The sequence below is a fragment of the Prionailurus viverrinus genome, chromosome A3, assembly GCF_022837055.1.
Source record: "Prionailurus viverrinus isolate Anna chromosome A3, UM_Priviv_1.0, whole genome shotgun sequence".
Taxonomy (NCBI): Eukaryota; Metazoa; Chordata; class Mammalia; order Carnivora; family Felidae; genus Prionailurus; species Prionailurus viverrinus.
The window spans coordinates 121,159,017-121,178,240 of record NC_062563.1 but is presented as its reverse complement, the minus strand read 5'-3'; the positions used below and the strand labels follow the sequence as shown (position 1 = coordinate 121,178,240).

General features: G+C 52.1%; 1 protein-coding gene across 6 annotated transcripts in view; it reads left to right on the top strand.

Annotated features, from left to right (window-relative positions):
• Positions 1 to 19,224, top strand: part of EFR3B (EFR3 homolog B) — an 85,136-nt gene that overhangs the window by 54,855 nt on the left and 11,057 nt on the right. For 4 of the 6 annotated variants that reach the window (XR_007150885.1, XM_047852629.1, XM_047852631.1 and 1 more), the window contains 14 exons: positions 5,010 to 5,131; positions 5,944 to 6,093; positions 7,356 to 7,490; positions 7,972 to 8,050; positions 8,772 to 8,907; positions 9,155 to 9,316; positions 10,075 to 10,186; positions 10,578 to 10,629; positions 12,616 to 12,788; positions 12,904 to 12,979; positions 13,614 to 13,775; positions 14,968 to 15,099; positions 17,523 to 17,590; positions 18,334 to 18,461. Coding sequence is in view for 5 of the 6 variants with exons in the window: in XM_047852629.1 (XP_047708585.1) it covers positions 5,010 to 5,131; positions 5,944 to 6,093; positions 7,356 to 7,490; positions 7,972 to 8,050; positions 8,772 to 8,907; positions 9,155 to 9,316; positions 10,075 to 10,186; positions 10,578 to 10,629; positions 12,616 to 12,788; positions 12,904 to 12,979; positions 13,614 to 13,775; positions 14,968 to 15,099; positions 17,523 to 17,590; positions 18,334 to 18,461 (1,687 nt within the window). In the remaining variant the exon portion in view is untranslated. The remainder of the gene's footprint in view (positions 1 to 5,009; positions 5,132 to 5,943; positions 6,094 to 7,355; positions 7,491 to 7,971; positions 8,051 to 8,771; positions 8,908 to 9,154; positions 9,317 to 10,074; positions 10,187 to 10,577; positions 10,630 to 12,615; positions 12,789 to 12,903; positions 12,980 to 13,613; positions 13,776 to 14,967; positions 15,100 to 17,522; positions 17,591 to 18,333; positions 18,462 to 19,224) is intronic. The other 2 variants (XM_047852633.1, XM_047852632.1) reach the window with 2 other exon arrangements.

The window sequence follows — 19,224 nt, the reverse complement described above, 5'->3', positions numbered from 1 at the left end:
AGGTGGGGATGCCTGGGTGGCTCAGTGTCCGACATCGGCTCAGGTCATGATCACATGGTTCTGAGTTCAAGCCCCACCTTAGGCTCACTGCTGTCAGCACAGAGCCCGCTTCAGATCTTCTGTCCTCCTCTCTCTGTCCCTCCCCCACTTGCATGCTCTCAAAAATAAATAAGCATTAAAAAATAAAATAAATAAAATAAAAGCCACTGGTAGAGGGTGAAGAGCATCAAAGTATCAGAATTCCCAAGTATGGAGCTTGGTGGCCCAGCTCCACCTGTCACAAGCTGGTTGACCTGAAATAATTCCCTTGCTCCCTTACAGCCTCAGTTTCCCCATCTTCACAATGGGAGCAATATAATCCTGCAAAACTCACTGGTTTGCCAAAAGTTACATTAGATGATGCATGTTTTGATAGACTGAAAAATGCCCACTGAAGGATGTCCACGTGCCCGTCCCTGGGACCTGTGAACATCACAGGTTTATAAGGAAACAGGGTCTCTGCAGATGTGATTAAGCTAAGGATAGTGAAATGGGGAGATTATCCTAGATTAGCCCAATGGGCTCTAAATGCAGGCACGAGGGTCTTATAAGAGAGAGGCAGAGGGAGATTTGACCCAGAGGAGAAAATAATATGAAGACGAAGGCAGAGATCAGAGTGACGCAGCCCCAGAAAACTAATACGATGCGTAAGCGGCAGGTGCCATGGCAATATTTAATGTGGTTAACTAACTAAAATTGAAATTAAAAAAAGAAAAAGAAAAAAAAAGATAGAGAATAAACTGAGAGTTGACGGAGGGGGTGGAGTGGGGGGTGGGCTAGATGGGTGATGGGCATTGAGGAGGGCACTTGTGATGAGCCCTGGGGGTTTTATGCAAGTGATGCGTCATTGAATTCTACTCTTGAGACCAATATTGCACTGTATCTTAACTAACTAGAATTTAAATACAAGTGTGTGTGGGGGTGGGGGGAAGGAAGCATTTAATGTCGTCATGACTTAGATCAGAGGTGTTAGCTGCTTCTTTTGCATACCGTTGCCATCCACACCCCACGGGAAAGATGGCACGCTGGGCCCGGTGTGACTCCACCTGATACGAATGCCTACCTACCAATAGCTTTTACTAGGGCCCGTGCCTTTTGAATATTTGGAGGACCTCCGACAGAACAAGGTATGAGTTAAACCAGAGTTCCTGTTAGACCAGGCACTCGGGGAGCTTTTCTTAATTATCTCTACTTTATTCACATCCGTAAGAGATGACGTGTGCATTTGCAAGAGAAGAAAAACAACGTTTGGCCGATTTGTTCCTGGTCTTGCAGTGATGGCTGCTGGATGTCCCATGCCAGCCCCACCCTCCTGCCCCTGGGAGCTGTGCTCTGTCCCACCTTATTGCACTAAATGACCTCAGTCCCTGAATGGTGCTTCAGGGGGCCTGGCCTGGGGGTGGCTACGACTAGGTTTCTTCTCTTCACATCCCCAGACATCACATTCGAGGAGTGTTGCCTGCACGGTCCATGCTGCCCATCTGAGCTCCTCTTCTGTGATCGCCTGGCTGGGCCTGTGTTGGTGACACAAAAAGGACAAGGGTCCCACTGCCTAGTCCTGGGGCTGATGGACCAGACCGTACTCAGCCGCTGTCACCATGGTCACTGCAGCACTCCTCCGTGCCAGGCACTGTGCTGGTCACTCGGCATACGTCCCCTCATTTAATCCCGGTGTCTGCCCCGTGACATAGGTCCCAGTGTCTCTACTTTACAGATGAGGAACCCGTGGCTCAGAACTTACACAACTTGTCCACAGTCATGCAAATGACAAGAGGCAGAGCAAGGAGATGGCCGTCCAACAGCGGCCCCAGCAGCGTAGGGGGGGCCGTTGTCTATACTCAAATGGGAGAACTGTTATGTCAAAAGCAAAATTTGAGAAGACGACTAAGTTTTGGGGAAGAAGAGTGCAGAAGAGTAAACATCTAGGAATGCAGACAACCCCAGAAGGGAAGAGTGAGGGACGTTAAAAGAAACCATTCAGAAGAAACTGTTAGCCCAGTCTAGAAGGCCACCCATGGTTGTAGAAAAGGAATCTCCATGCGTGTTTTCTATCCTGTGTTGTCTCAGCAGCTATCATGGAATTTTCTATTTTTTTTTTAAGTTTATTTATTTATTTTGAGAGAGGGAGAGAGCGTGAGTGTGCGTGGGGAGGTGCAAGGAGAGAGAGAATCCCAAGCAGGCTCCACGCTGCCAACACAGAGCCCGAGGTGGGGCTTGAACCCACGCACCTTAAGATTATGACCTGAGCCGAAATCAAGAATTGAACACTTAACCGACCAAGCCACCCGGGTGCTCCTCAATTTAAAAAAATTGATTGCAATCTCAATTCTCACCTTACAGCCAGTGAGTACTAGTCAAAATATTTAGCAGCCTGTACAGGATGGATAACAGCCCGTTCTCAACAGACTCTGGGTGTGAACAAGTGCTCAGGCCGTGCCCTTGACCCGCAGGCCGTCAGTCCTGCTCCTGGCTTCATGGCGCTTTGAAGAAGAGGAAGGTCAAAGTTGCAAGTGAAGGGGAACTGGCTGTCACGTCCCACAGAGGTCAGGAACGGCTCCAGAGCAGAGTCAGTGTCAGGAAACGGGGCTGGTGTGCTTAGAAGACACCCAGGTGGTCTGTCAGTGACCCTGCCGTATTTCTCAAATGGGGACTGTCCCGTCAGGTTTCTTGGGTGGGACCCTGCTCAAAGGTAAACCCCTGGGGCTCCTCCCAGAGTGACTCAGCACGTCTGGAGCTGGTGGCAGAAATCCGTGGGGTTACCGAGCCCTGTGACTCTGTCGCACAGGAATCTCTCTAACTTCGAGTCATTCTGAAAAGTGAAAGAGGTGATGTGTGTAAGATGCTTCGGGGGGTACGGACATGCCTGAGCTGCTACACGCTCATCACCACTGGCCCCCAAACTCCCAAACGAGTGGACATGAAGTCTGGGTATCCATCCTCCTGACATACATTTGAGTCCCCGCAGTCAGTAAATGTCGGAGACAAAATCTTTGACTATTTCTCCCTCTACAGTATGGTCTCTTTTTTTTCAGTTTTGCTTTAATTATTTTAAATGCGTTTTCTCTTGCATACACTCAGGTTATGTTGTTTGCAGCTGCCTCGTCATATGTGAAGTAGATACAGTATGCACTGAAAAATAAAGAATCTTAGTGAATGAAGACCGTGGGAAAACCAGAACATGAGGGAAGTGAAATGTCCCACTTGAAAGCCACACCGCCAGTGAGAGGTCGATCTGCAGTTAGAACTCCCCATGGTTGCGTGTCCCCTTTGAGTAGATGAACATTTAAGAACTGTCTTGAGAAGTTCACATAACAGGGGTGCCTTGAGTGGCTCAGTCGGTTGAGCGTCTGACTTCAGCTCAGGTCATGATCTCACAGTTTGTGAGTTCGAGCCCCACATCGGGCTTGCTACTGTCTGTGCAGAGCCCTCTTTGGATCCTCTGTCCCCCTCTCTCTGCCCCTTCCCTGCTCATGCTCTTTCCCAAAAATAAATAAACATTAAAAAAAAAAAATTCATGTAGCCAAAGGCTGACTTGATTGTTGTTTCTAGACTTCCTGAATTCATGTCTAATCGGTGACCACGACACCTCTTGTGCAGAACCACATCGATAATGCAAGCAGTGCCATTTGGATTTATTGCTAATATCAGAATATTCACTTTCAAATAGATGTAAACGTTTTAGATGTTAACTTGGCAAGAAAGATCTCCTTATCTGCCTTGTATGTTGAGATTCTCTCAGTCGGCAGAAAATAAATGCATATTTATTAGTGAAAGAATAACTAATGATTTTGTGGAAGTTACTAATTGTCATCCAGGAAAAGGTAACAAATTTTTCATAGTTAAATAGAGAAATAGACTGGCAATTGATAATGAATATTATGAGTGCACTAACTGGGTAATTTTAGAAATAATAGCATATCCTTTGAGAACCAACAAATGATGGCAAAAATTAAATAACAACACAAGACAGAATAATGGAGAATAGATTTTATTATAAGCGTAACCTTTTGAGTCGTTCGCAGCACTAAATTTATAACATTAAACGAAATAACCTATAAGAATTATGCTTAATTTTTAGCAATTTAACTCCACTTAGTCCATGATCCTTGCTTCTCCGTGGGATTCCCTTGAAATTAAGTCCCTATTTAGAATTGGAAATGTGCAGCCCGGGTGACGGCAGGAATCTAGCGGCTGATAACCCTGAGCAAGACTTAACAGAACTGAACGGGCAAACTTTAAAAATGTGCTCAAATTTTAAGCAATAAAACGGAATGACATTTTTAACATTTGTTTATTTTTTAGAGACAGAGAGAGACAAAGCATGAGCAGGGGAGGGGCAGAGAGAGAGGGAGACACAGAATCCGAAACAGGCTCCAGGCTCCGAGGCATCAGCACAGAGCCTAACGCGGGGCTCAAACTCACGAACCGCGAGATCATGACCTGAGCCAAAGTCGGACACTTAACTGACTGAGCCACCCAGGCGCCCCAATGGAATGACATTTTTAAATCACATTTCAGATTTGTTCTTGATTCCCCAGAATTCGCTCTAACGGGTTGAGGTATGGTTTGACCGTTGGCTTTGGCTGTTTCGGTGACTCCCTAACTGCTTTCCGGCCTCTGTGTGTTTGGTGCAGCTCTGGATGCGGATGGAGGCAGGAGCTTAAGAGAGACACCTTCACGTCCTCACCTCTTCCATCCTCTGCTCACCTCAGCAGGGAAGGGCCAAGAAGGGTCATGGGGTCCAGTCTTAGAGTGTAAGCAGGAAGAGCGAGCAGGATTTGGAACCCATAGAGGTGTGCAGGCCGCGTGTGCTCTGGGAAGTGGACCAGAGCCAATTCCTGGAATGCACGTGTCCCGTGGCTTTACTAGGGCAGGGGGCCAGGGGACGGCAAGTCCCAGAGCCTAGAGTCCGAAGTGCAGAGCGCACTGGGTCACCTCTCACCTGTACTTCTCTCTCTCCTCCCGGATAGTTTGTGAAGTTTGCCAACATCGAGGAGGACACCCCATCCTATCACCGGAGCTATGACTTCTTTGTATCCCGCTTCAGTGAAATGTGCCACTCCAGCCACGATGACATGGAAATCAAGACTAAGTGAGTAGGGGAAGTGAGGGGACCCCTCAGCTAATGACAAAGGCATCGGTGGGTCTTACAGAGTTCCCAGCCCGGAGTGCGCGGTCTGATTTCATCAGTATTTACCTCTGCTCTGACGTTTCTGGGGAGGAAAGGAGCACCTGGCAGGGCTTAGTGGGCAAGTGGGCAGAGATGGGCTCCCAAAACAGCCTTTCAAAGGAAAACCTTCTGGGGCACAAAAGAGGAGCAGATGGAAAGTAATGCTCCCGGGAGCCAAATTGGAGAGCCAGCAACAGCACACACATATACACGTGCACATACCTGTGTTCTTTCGTTCAGAAGTACATGCATTTATACACCCAGAAACACACCCACTCACCACTCTCGATCACAGTATATACTCTGTGCCCAGAGTCTGGCAGCTCTGTGCCTCTCCTTCCAAACCCCCTCCTCCCCCGTCAGTTGCTCATATCCCTGCATTCTGCTTCGTCAGTTCTTGACATACTTTGAGCCTTTATATCCCGGGCTCAAGCTGGAACAAACCCAGAGGGCTGCTAACGAGGAGGAGATGAAGCCCACGTGGTACCCGGCAAGGGCAGTCTGGCAATCTCCAGGATAGGCCAGGGGTCGTGGCTTCCTGGGCTCACGCCCACCAGCACAGGAAGCCAGCCAGCCAGGGGCTGGGTCACACGAAGGGTAGAAGGTGAGCTCCGTCCTGCCTTTGGGTGGACGAATGCATCCCACCCCCCATGCCCTCGCCTCTCCTTACCGCAGACACTGGGCTTCTCGGGATCCGGGAACTACCTGGCTGCATTTTGCCCCTTTCCTTACAGAATCAGAATGTCAGGCATCAAAGGTCTGCAAGGGGTGGTGAGGAAGACGGTGAACGATGAATTGCAGGCCAATATCTGGGACCCGCAGCACATGGACAAAATTGTCCCATCACTGCTTTTCAATCTGCAGCACGTAGAGGAGGCAGAGAGGTAAGCAGGGGAGGCTGGAGCTTGGGCAGTGACACACGCAGCCCTCCCAGGCTGCCTTTCCCATCTGCTTGGGAATCACACGGCTCGGGCTGGTCGTTAAAAGCCTAGCTAAAAGGCCAGTGATCTTGGCTTCCGTGGCTTGTTCTGCAGTGAGTCCAAGGCTGGCTCCCTAGGAGCCTCGGGTCTGGCCTTCTGCCAGCTTGCTGCACCCCCTAAAATCTGCATTCATGAAGGAAGGCTAGTACCTGTGCTGGGCTCTCTGGGGGTAAGTGTTTCCTGGTAGGAACACAAAGGACCAAGAGTCGGGTTACCTCTGTGCCTCTGAAAGCAGCAGGCCAAGGAGGTTTTTAAATGCTTTTCACGGCTCTAATTACTGAGGACTTTCCCTTCCTGACCTTCCTTCCTCCCTCACTTCCTAATGCTATTTCGGGCCCTTAAAACATGCTTCACCAGCCAGCAGCCACTGGACACAAGTGGCAGATACTGGGTTTTAATCTGGGAGCCCTCAGACATGGGGTTCATTCTGTCCCCGCCCCTCGCTCTTCCCATCTGTAAAACGGGATGCAGGGAAAGACTCCTGTTGCTGTGCATCCGGGCGGTGCATGAGGTTGTTTGAGGTCCTCTGTCCTTTGAGCCTGTGGCAGGAGACAGAGGAGAGGGAAATAATGTGCCCCCTGGTGGCTGTTCCTGGAATCGCACCTCACCGACCAGCTCCCTCTGTGGTCTCTGGTGGTCTCAGGGCCCAGAGGCCTGGGGCTCCTTCTTCTGTCCAGATCTGAGCCCAGCCCCTGTGACTTCGGTACCACTGAGTCACATCTGAGGTAACCACCATGCCTCTCTCTTTTTCCTCCCTCCTCTCACCCACTTTCTTTTGCTTTCTCTTACTCTGTGTGCCTCATCTTTTTCCTTCCCCAGCTTGGGGGCACGGAGACACTCGTGGTCTGTGCCTCACCAGGCCCATGGTGCGCAGGGTATCTGTCCTTCCCACAGGGACACATCAAGCCTGTCCTCATGGATTTCCAGAAAGAGAATCTGACCCCTTCTCTCATGATCTTCCTCCACCCTGGGCTTCTTTACCCTATTTAATCTCCGACGGCCATGAAGTCTCCCTCATGGAGCTACCTCACGTAGCCCACGTCAAATCCCTGCCTGTCCTCCTGCCACCGCTTGCCAGGATGCAGTGCAGATACTCAGGCTGCGCCAAACCCGACTCCGGCTTTGCCTTCTGTCCCGTATTACCCACACACCGCGTGTTTCCGCAGCCGCTCCCCCTCGCCCCTCCAAGCGCCAGAGAAGGAGAAGGAGAACCCAGCAGAGCTGGCCGAGAGGTGCCTTCGGGAACTGCTGGGCCGGGCCGCCTTTGGCAACATCAAAAATGCCATCAAGCCTGTCCTCATGTGAGTGACCCCTGCCCCCAGCCCCAGCCCTCAGAGAACCGGTCGGGGTCCTGGCATCTTGCTGACTCGGAGACAGGGGAAAGAGGTGTTACGGTTGTGGTGCCGTGGCTAAGTCGGTCCCTTGTCTGTGCCTGCGTTCCCTGCGCCGTGACAGCAGAAGCCATCACACGGTGGCCGTGCGCAGTGTCGGGGACAAGAGTTGGTAGGAGGCCCCCAAAACTGAAGCTGGGTGCCTGGCTTCATTCCTCAGTCCACAGCGGTGGAATTCTGTTCCTCGGCTTGCCTCCAGCTCTTGCTGTGGGACTGCCCGGGGGTCCCTCATTCCTTCCGCTCACTGCCACCTACAAGCCCTTCCTCACTTACCGGGGAGCCCTGCGTGGGGCTGGGTCTCTCGGGAGGCCGCTCCGCCGGCAAGTTTGTCTCTCCTCCCCAACGTTGCTTTGCATTTCATAGTCGTCCCCCCATGTTTTCTCCTGCACAGCCATCTGGACAACCATTCTCTTTGGGAACCCAAGGTGTTCGCCATCCGTTGCTTTAAAATCATCATGTACTCGATTCAGGTACGGTGGCTCCCTGTCCAGCCTGTCCTCCTGGCCGAGGGCGCCTCTGGGAGCAGGACAGTGCACCAAAGGAGAAAGCCAGCTGTCCTCTGTGACTTCTCCTGAGCCCCTAGGTGTCTACACGTGCTGCTCGATCTAGCTGAGAGGAAGGGCAGTTTTCGTTTTCTTTCTGATACAGCACAGATCAATACTGTCTAAAATACAATTAGTGAGAATTCTTAGAAAAAGTAAATGAAAATCTCATGCAAAATACGAGCCCACAGACCACACTTGGCTGCCATGCATGGCCTTCTCACATCGCTTACTAAACACTTACTCTCAATTTCTGTACTATCCCCCTGTAATTGGGCTACGCTTTGTGCAGCACCGGACTAAATAAACCCTGTGGCCTAGGTGGCCCTTATCAATATAACCTGGGACCCAGGAACGAGGAAAAGGAAGACAATATTTTAAAACTGACTTTTGACCCACTTGAGGCGGAAGGGCCCAGGACAACCGTGGCAATCCAGGTGGCCACTGGGACTGGGCTCTGCTCCTGCTGGACCAAGGGAGAGGGACTGAGGAGAAGGAACCAGGGTATCTGGGCACCACCTCCAGTGCCCGCCCGCCTCAGGACCTCACTTTTGTCCACCCCGGCCTTTGGGTCCCAGTCGAGGGCTGCCCTGGCGCAGAGGCCGCGTGGGGGTTGCTGTTTGGGGCCAGCACGTCTTCCTCCCCCCAGCCGCAGCACTCCCACCTGGTTATCCAGCAGCTCCTGAGCCACCTGGATGCCAACAGCCGCAGCGCGGCCACGGTGCGGGCGGGCATCGTGGAGGTCCTGTCGGAAGCTGCCGTCATCGCCGCCACCGGCTCTGTCGGTAAGGGGGCCCTGGGTGACAGCGTGTGGGGGCTGGGAAGCCTCCAAGGACAAAGAGCTGCCCCTGGCAGGAGGCTGCCTCCCCTTCCAGAAAAGGGCAAGGGAGCGCAGGGAGGCGTCAGAGCCGGTTTTCTTAGAAAGCAGTCAGCCGGGGCGGGGTGCAGAGGAAGAGGAAGCCCCTGGCTGGAACGCAGGGCGGGCCGAAGGTTCCAGCCCTGGATCTCGGGTCTCCCACCCACTGTGCTCAGGGCCCACGGTGCTGGAGATGTTCAACACTCTACTGAGGCAGCTGCGGCTCAGCATCGACTACGCCCTGACCGGGAGCTACGACGGGGCCATCAGCCTGGGCACCAAGATCATCAAGGAGCACGAAGAGCGCATGTTCCAGGAGGCTGTTATCAAGACCATAGGTGGGCCCGGGGACGGGGCCTGAGTGGGCGGGGCCCGGCGAGGGGCGGGGCCTGGTGGGCGGGACCGGGCGCCGCTGCGGGGTCCGACCCGAGTTGGGTGGGGCGGGCGGCGGCCTCCACCAGCGGCGCGCTGGGGCGCTGGGATGAGGGTCACCAGCTCCTCCGGGCAAATCGCGTTATTCGCGGACGTTGGAGAAAATGGAGTCGGTCAGCGGCGCGCACGGCTCACGGCCTGGCCGGGTTCTGGCCTGAGGGAGAGCACAGAGCGATGTCCGTGGGTTGCTGGGCTGGACTTCAGATCAGAGGCTGAGAGCGGCGAACTCTTCTGCACCCCAGTCCCCGGCCGGCCTCTCTGATGCTTCCCCGTTGGAGCGATGGGAGGGGAGGCGAGAAGGAAGAGAAAAGGCAGGAAGGAGGAAAGGGGAAAGGCCACGGATGTGCACGTGGTTGCCAAGGGGAGAACCGTAGAGTCACCCCTCCGGCTCGTAGGGCCCATCACTTCGGAGCCTTGCTGGCTTAGCACCGTTGGCTCCCCTCTCCTTCCCAGGGACGCTAGCCAACCGCAGCCTGGGCGACAAGTGAAGGAGCTGGAGTTAGGAAGAGCCCCCTGGAGTCATCTAGGTTTCTCCCTCTGCTTGCCTTACTTCTCTTCCTTAGAGACACAGCCGCTGCACTCTGGGCGGTAGTTTCCTCATCTGAGACCCGGGCAGCTGTGGGCCTCACCTGGGCCAACCCCCTCCACCATCTCTTTCCTGCAGGCTCCTTTGCCAGCACATTGCCGACTTATCAGCGCTCCGAGGTGATACTCTTCATCATGAGCAAGGTCCCACTGCCTTCCCTGCATCATCCCATGGAGACGGGGAAGACCGGGTAAGCCTACCAGCCGTCCTCCCCTTTTCCTCTCTTGCCCATTCCACCCCAGCTGCCCTTCCAGTGTTTTCTGGCTGACCCCTTTGTCCACTTTGACTTTCCTGGTTATGCCCTCACTTCTCTCCTTCTACTCTCAAATCCCTCAGCAGCCCTTAGTGGGATCCTTGGACCCCACAACAGTTCCTCAGGCTGCCCCACCACTAACTGCCTCCCACCTTTGGGGCAAGCCATTAATTCTCTGGTCTGCTTCCTGGCTCTGCAAGTCAACTGTCCCGAGTAACTCAACAAGATAAACCTCATGGAGAATCTAATCACAAGGGGAACGGGGCAGGCAAGTGTGGGGTCTCTGCCCACATCACCATCCTGGTGAGTATTTGTGTCTGGTCTACAGAGAGAACAGGAACCGGCTGACCCAGATTATGCTGCTGAAATCCCTCCTTCAGGTGAGCCTCTCCTGTCCCCGTTCCTACTAAGCCTCTACAGGAGGCAGCTCCTTCCCAAGGGACCAAGAGAAGGCTACCACATACAGCTGTGCGGGTTGCACACTGCACAAATATGCCCAATCAAAAGGGTGAATAGGGGGCTGAAATCCAGCCTGTGTTAAACTCACTAGCAGTCTGGGCATCCACAGACCTGGGTCATCCAAGGCAGGCAGGGCATGTGTTCCAAATTTTCACAAAGGTTCCTTATCAGCTACGGATCGCCTTGTCACTCAAACATCGTCTCTGTACTGGGTTAGAATCTATTGGTTCCTGCCTTTTTTTCCCCTTCCAAATACCTGCCTGGGTCCCTTCCACCTATTTCCCCTTCAGCACTTGTGCCCATTCCAGTCTCCCAGCCACTATCTTTCCTTTCATCAGTGTTTTACATTCCTCTTCTCTACATCCTTGCAGCCATCACCGGAGTCCAGATTCATTGTTCTCAAATGCCATCTCCGTGACCAACTTGTTAAAATATATAGAGCTTCCCTAGAAACGTTGAGCCCTCAGTCTGAGTGGGGTCCTGGAATCTGTATTTGTAACAGGCCCCCCAGGTGTTCTCATGCACAGTCCTGCCTAAGCTCTGGACATCTCATAACTAGATTATTCTCATCATTGCCCTTATCTCCATCTGTCCTCACCAATCATAAATACACAACCACAACAAGAATTTTCTAGAAATACTGTTCCCCACATGCTGCTCCTTTTCAAATAGTAGGTCTCGGCTTACAACTGATGTGCCTCTAGGTTTCAAACTTCTCAGACTAAAGGCAGAAAATCCCCAGTCGCCGGGGCGCCTGGGTGGCTCAGTCGGTTAAGCATCTGACCTCCGCCCAGGTCATGATCTCACAGCTTGTGAATTCAAGCCATGCGTCAGGCTCTGTGCTGAGCCTGCTTTGGATTCTGTGTCTTCCTCTCTCTCTGCCCCTCTCCTGCTCCTGCTCTGTCTCTCTGTCTCTCAAAAATAAATAAACACTAAAAAAAAAAAAAAATTTAAAAAAAAAATCCCAGTCACCTTTCCCTCTCTTGACTCGTCATCTCATCCCTAGCCCCAGTTTCTGTTCCAGCCACGCCAATCTGCACAGCCCAGTTACTCTCATTCATGCCTTGCCTTCCCTCTCCCTAGCCCATGCTGTTCATTTCACTAGGTTTTTATAAAGGCTTTTCATGCCGACGCCGCCCACATCTGGTTACCTCCTCGGTCTGTGTGCTCCTGCCATTCCTGCTGAGTTTACTCTCATTATCCTTATTGTACCCAGCACCTTATCAAGGTGACGGTTTGCACTCTCACACACACACCCCTTCAGTGGATGTTTACTGTTGAAGCCACCAGGCTCTGCTAAATCCTCAAGGGCCTGCTGAGTCATCAAAGGCATCATTTTCCAATATGGACTTAACAGTGAATACGTTTTGCGGCTTTTGAATGCTTTGACAACATCACGTGTGATGTGTCTACTGATGCCCCCTGGCTTGCATCAGAAGATCCCCAGTATGGCCACATAGAAAAGATGGAATGGAATGGTTGTTGCCCTTGTGTGGGTTTTGGTTCCTCACCCCAGCTGTAAGTTCTTCCACTGTCTCGCCATGTCTTTGCGACTGTCCTTGCTCTTAATGCAACGCTGTGTTCCTGGCGGGTGTTCATCAGCTGAGCCCTGACGGCTGGAACATTAGGTTCAGAGGCTCCCTGTTCCCGGCCCCCCCCACCCCCCGCAAGTGCTTAGCCCTTGCTTGCTTTTAACAACTTAAAACTTGTCTAGGTGGTTGTTGGCATGTTCAGAAAAGTTGCCACAGGCATTCAGGGCCTAGGGTGGAGGCCAAGGGGAGCTGGGCTGCGTGATGGCTAGAGAGGTTGGGTGCTTTAAACCCCACTTCTGCTGGCTGTTCCCCATCTCCTCACTGCATGGAAAGGGCCAGCGTTCCTGAGCGCAGCCGTGCTGGGCTCCCTTGCAGGTATCCACAGGTTTCCAGTGCAACAACATGATGTCAGCCTTGCCCAGCAACTTCCTCGACCGCCTTCTGTCCACCGCCCTCATGGAGGACGCAGAGATCCGTCTCTTTGTTCTGGAGATTCTCATCAGTTTCATTGATCGTCATGGCAACCGCCACAAGTTCTCTACCATCAGGTGAACTTGGGGGTCTCCCCTCCAGTTGGTGTGTGATGGGGCAGAAGGCTCCCGATAGGTGTCACACCCAGGTGAGAGGACAATTCCCATAGTAGCCGCTTGTGTCCCCTCCCAGTACCCTTAGCGACATCTCTGTCCTGAAACTGAAAGTGGACAAGTGCTCCCGACAGGACACCGTCTTCATGAAGAAGGTTAGCAAGTGTGACCGTAAGGCCCAAGGAACCCCAGGTGGGCCAGGCTCTGTGGACTCCCACCTCCCAAACCCCAAGTCAGTGCTGACCCCTGTCCCCAGGCCGGCTCTCTCCCTCTTTGAGTTTGCTTAGTGGGGATGACCAGTTGACCCCTCGGAGGGTCAAGCCCCCAGGGTCACCCTCAACACTGAGGCCGGAGTGAGGAGCACTGCTGGTGAGCCAGTCCCGGGCTGGGCTATGGACCTCTGCACACAGCTGGATTTGGGCAGCAGCTTCTATTGCTGGTTTCACTGCACTCACCCTTCCTTAGACGTGTCCTCCTGCGCAGTGGCTTCCACTGGGGTCTGCTCTAAAGCCGTGCTCTCCCTGGGGTGCCTGCCTGGCTCAGTTGGAAGAATGACTCTTGATCTTGGGGTCATGAGTTCGAGCTCCACGTTGGGCGGAGAGATTACTTAGATAAATAAAACTTAAAAGAGAGAGAGAGAGAGAGAAGGCATCCTTTCCCGGAGGGTGGAGGTGGGAGGGGCACCCAGCTGTGGCACCGCCTGCAGATTAGTCCTCCTCCCCGATCTCCTTGCCCCTCCTTTCTCCACCCACCCACTGTGCCCTTGCCCCCACCCTTCCCCCCACCCAGCACTCCCAGCAGCTCTACAGACACATCTACCTGAGCTGTAAGGAGGAGACGAACATACAGAAGCACTACGAGGCTCTCTATGGCTTGCTGGCCCTCATCAGCATTGAGCTGGCCAATGAGGAGGTGGTGGTGGACCTCATCCGCCTGGTGCTGGCTGTTCAGGTGGGACCTGGTGTGGGCAGCGCATAGGGGTTGGGAACAGGGCAGGGGACCGGTTTGGGCCAAGCACTCATGACAGCACCAAGTAGAAGTGGCTCAACAGCAATCCCCAAGCCTGGGAATACGGCACCCTTGGTTGGCCCTTCCTCCAGAGACCACAAGCCGTGGTTCTGTTCGGGAAACCACCAAAGAGTGCTTCAGTCATGGCTCAGGCTAAAGGAGACCCAGGGAATGGGGTCTTTCAAAAACACCCTTTAGCCCCTAGTGTTTTGAGTCTCGCAAGGTCCGAATGAGACCCCAAGGACTATCAAGAGGGCGCTCATATAAGCTCCGCGTGATCCCAAAACAAACTTTGTCTAAAGATCGTCTGATCCCCAAGCCTGGCTGTGCCTCAGAATTACCATAGCATTTATTAAAAATACATGTTCCTAGTTCTACCCCCAAGCTCTGGGACTTGGAGACTCAACAAGGCTCCATCACGACTCTTAAGAGAGCCATGCTTCACCACAGAGGGCTCCAGACTTGCAGAGTCTTTCTGGGTGGAAGTATACTGTCAACGATGCTGGGATCTGGGGTGGGTCCCAGACCTCAAAAGACCAGGGTCTCCGAGGTCCTGCAGCTAGGTGGGCATTGTATCCCACCCTAGGAGCATGAATTATGGCAAATCTGGGAGTTGAGTGGTGGCCACCAGTGCTGCCTTGAATCCTGCAAGGCCAACCCAGCTGCTATGATGGTGTTCAGCCTAGAATCTGAGATTCCTTTGTGTCCCAATCCCTAGTAACTGTTGCTTCTTTTTCAACTTAACATATGGACCCAGTTTAGCAATCCAGTCCGGTCCCCCAAGAATCATTCAAGGTCTATATTGAAGGACACAGCATCCTAGAGGTAGGATTAATGATGAAGGTTTGGACCGTCAAGGTCACCAAAGCTGGAACTGCAAAGTGGAGAATGAAGTCAATACCCCTCTACTCAAGTACTTATGAGCCTCCAGCTCATGGATCGTTCTAGGGATGATTCACTTCAGCTGTAATGAGGATGACTTCTGTCTCTCAGCAAGTTATGGGGCAAATGCTGGAAAAGGCTTAGTCTAGAGAAATGGGCCATCTGTAAAGAAGGTTGGGGGAGGTTGGGGGAAGGGGGGCACCGGTATAATTTGTCAGTGAAGAAACTCCAGGGCCCCTCTGTGTTGCCACAGGATGTGGCCCAGGTCAATGAAGAGAACCTGCCTGTATACAACCGCTGTGCCCTCTACGCGCTGGGTGCAGCCTACCTGAACCTCATCAGCCAGCTCACAACAGTACCTGCCTTCTGCCAGCACATCCATGAGGTTGGTGTCCTTGTGGCCCCGACAGCTCAGGAGCCCCTCAACCCTGGGTTTCCCCAGAATAACTTTTCCTTAATTGTATAAGCCCTGTGCTCAGTCCAGGCATTGAGGAAGGGTTGACGGAAGAACTAGGGACAGTGAGGAGTTCCTAGAAGTAGCATTTCCTCCTGGGTAACATGACATAGCATGGTGGGGTCCGCCACAGGCAAGAACCTATACCCCTTCCTCACCTGCTGCTACCTGCCCACCTTGACTTCCTGTCCCTCTGTGCTGCCCTCACTCCCAGAGACATAGGTACACATGCCTCTCGTGTGATTTGGGACTAAAACTACTTAAAAAAAATTTTTTTTAAACATTTCTTTATTTTTGAGAGATGGAGAGAGACAAGGCATGAGCGGGGAAGGGCAGAGAGCCAGGGAAACACAAAATCTCAAGCAGGGTCCAGGCTCTGAGCTGTCAGCACAGAGCCCGACACGGGGCTCGAACTCAAAGACTGTGAGATCACGACCTGAGCTGAAGTTGGTCACTTAACTGACTGAGCTACCCAGGTGCCCCTGAAACTACTTTTTAGAAAAGTTTTATTCTGAAAGTTTTCAAATATCACAAAAGCAGTGTGAGTAGAACCATGCAGATTAAAGAGTTATGAAGGTTTTCCCATGTTTGCTTCATCTATCTTGTTTTCTTTTTCTTATTTTAAAGCAAATCTCAGCTATCATGTCCTTTCACCCCTACATATATCAGCATTGTGCCTCATGAAAATATGGACACCTTCCAACATCATTGCCATGATATTAACATACCTGATTAAGTTATCGGTAATGCCTTGGTGCTATCTAATACCCAATCTATAATCACATGTCCTCATTTGCCCCCAAAAGACATTTTATTTTTTTTTTCTTTTTTTTTTTTAATTTTTTTTTTCAACGTTTATTTATTTTTGGGACAGAGAGAGACAGAGCATGAACGGGGGAGGGTCAGAGAGAGAGGGAGACACAGAATCAGAAACAGGCTCCAGGCTCTGAGCCATCAGCCCAGAGCCTGACGCGGGGCTCGAACTCACGGACCATGAGATCGTGACCTGGCTGAAGTCGGACACTTAACCGACTGCGCCACCCAGGCGCCCCCCAAAAGACATTTTAAAACACACTGAAGTATTGGGGCACCTGGGTGGCTCAGTCAGTTGAGCATCCGACTCTTGATCACAGCCCAGGTCTTGATCTCAGGATCGTGAGTTTAAACCCTGCATTGGAGCCTACTTAACAACAACAACAACAACAAGAGGTGCCTGTGTGGCTCAGTTCAGCGCCCGACTTGATTTCAGCTAAGGTCATGATCCCAGGGTTGTGAGTTTGAGCCCCACATTGGGCTCCACACTGAGTGTGGCACCTGCTTGGGATTTTCTCCCCCCCCCCCACCCCTTTCTCTCCCTCCCCTACTCATGGGCTCTCTCTCTAAAAAATAAAATAAAATAAAAATTTAAAAACAAACCAACAGGGATGCTTGGCTGGCTCAGCTGTTTAAGCGTTGAACTCTTTCAGCTCAGGTCATGATCTCACAGTTTGTGAGATCGAGCCCCACATCGGGCTCTGTGCTGACGGTGCGGAGCCTGCTTGGGATTCTCTCTCTCTGCCCCTACCTTGCTTTCTCTCTCAAAATAAACTTAAAAAAAAAAACAAAATAAGGAAAGCAAACCACAATAATAAAAACCACTGTAGTATTTACAGGTGGAATGGGATAGTGTCTACGATTAACTTTAAAATACACTAGCAAAATGAAAGAAAATGGGAAACCTCCAGTCTCAGCTGGCTTGGGGGTGCTGGGGGGATGGGGGAGGGTGCTGTGTCACTGTGCCGCCCAGCATGGGCCAATGAGGGGGTGCAGGAAAGGCAATGCCCTGACATCCTCTTCATTAAAATAGCAGCATCGTGGCTTCCTCGCCTCCTGCACAGACTTGTGCACCTGCTATCCTCCCCCTGCTTGCGTCTTGGTAACTTCCACCTTTCCCGTCAAAAATTTGCAAAGGGTACTGAGGGAAACTCCTCCTGTGACTGTCCCTCAGGATGTTTTTGCAGTGCACCTGGGTTGGGGGGGATGGTATGTCTTAGCCTCCCTTTTCCTGTTCACATAGAAAGCGGAAGTAGGGCACAGGAGCCAGAAACCGCAGTCCCTTGGGGGGCTAAGCACCTGCATTTGCAGGACACTTAATGCATATATGTCATGTGTCATTGGGGATAGCCTGAGCAGTCTGCCTGCCCTGAGGACCCCTGTGGATCTGAGTTTATCCCTCAGGAGCCTATCGGTAAAGGGCTCTGCCAGGGAGTTTGCTGGAGGAAGCAACGTCTAGAGGGAGAGCAACGTCATTTGCCTATGCAGAGCTCCCCCTCCCTGGCAAACCCAGCTCTCAGGTGATTTCCTCCCAACTCCAGGTGATAGAGACCAGGAAGAAAGAGGCTCCGTACATGCTCCCTGAGGACGTGTTTGTGGAGAGGCCTAGGTGAGGAGCATACTTGGGACATGATCAAGGACACCCAAGGTAGCTGAGTAGAGGGTAAGGGGTCTGAAGCCAGGAGCTGAGGCTTCTATGGGCTTAAGGGCTGAAATTGGACCCTGCCTGTGGCCCAGAAGTCCTGGGTCAAGTGTGGCCTTCCTCACGTGGCCGTAATCCACTCCTCGAGCCATGTCGGTGCGTTGTGCGATAGAGTATGTGACATGCCCTCTGGGAGCCTTGCCCAAGCCCATGGGACGTGCATCTTGGAGGAGCCGTTCCTACAAGACACTGGATCGATCCAGGTGGCATTCTGGGACTGAAGTCTGTGGGCCAGTGTCACTTGAGCCTCAGAGGAACTCAAGGAAAATACTGGGAAAAAACAAAATGTCCAACAATAGGGGTTTATGATATTATTAATATAGCTTTATGGACCATGGCCTTTCCACTGCAATGTTTTGGAAGAAAAGTTAATGGGAAGCAGGTGCTGTGTAATCAGTGGATAAAATCGATCACAGAACAGGAACTTAGGGGGTGGGGTGGTGTGTGTGTGTGTGTGTGTGTGTGCATACAAGTACGTGGCTGAGGTATTCTGCACAACATGTAATGATGTTGTCTCTGAAGGGTGGGACTATGGGTGGTTTTCTTTTCCTTCTGCTTCCCTGTCATTTTGTATGATGGATGTTCCTTGTGTAACAAGGAGAGTCATTAGGAAATCACTCTGGTTGCCTCTTTCCTTCTTTGGCTCCCAGGTTGTCTCAAAATCTTGATGGAGTAGTGATTGAGCTCCTCTTCCGCCAGAGCAAGATCAGTGAAGTCCTGGGGGGCAGCGGCTACAATTCAGACAGGCTTTGCCTGCCCTACATCCCTCAGCTGACAGGTAGGAGCCCCGTGCAAGGACTTCCAAGCCTGCCTCTGCCTCTTCCCCACCAGGAAGGGTCCTGAGAGTGAGGGACTTGTGTGTCCGTAGGTCGCCTCCCCGGCACCTTGCGTGTCACCCAAGAGCTGAAAGACACAGTGAGATCCTCTTGATTCCCCAGCCTCTTCTCCTCAGGGCAGGATCCCTGGGGAACGTGGCCCATGAGACAGGCTGGCCTGTGGCCGAGAGAGGCCCTATTGAGCCAGAAAGTGCCCACATGGGCTGTGGTATAGAATCAGAGACCCAGTTCTCTGCAGCTCACTTCCTGAAAAATCTTAGACAAGTCTCCTGGCATCTCTGGGTTTCGGGTTCCTTGACTATAAAATTGGGATTAACCACACCTGCCTTAGAGGGTTGGTGTGAGACGTGCGTGAAACAATAAAGGCAAATGCACTTTAGCAAGTGCTTCACCAGTGACAGCTAGCTACTTGCGCTGTGAGTGGATGACACTTACTCCAGGTGACATGTGCTCTCTGGTCATGAGCAGCTTCTTTGTGCTCATTGATGATTTCAAAATCTTAACCACGAAGAACTAAACCCACCACCCTAAGATGAGCAGAGGAGGCCGGCAGCCTTCGATAAACCAGCTGTCACCTTGGTGTATACTGAGCTCTCAGAGGACTGTGGGCCAGGCAAAGGTGGGGGCAGGGGAGATGGTGCTAGAGGTGTGATCCTGGCTCACTCTGAGCCCTGCGAACTCTAGCGTCTGGGCTTCCCTTTCCCA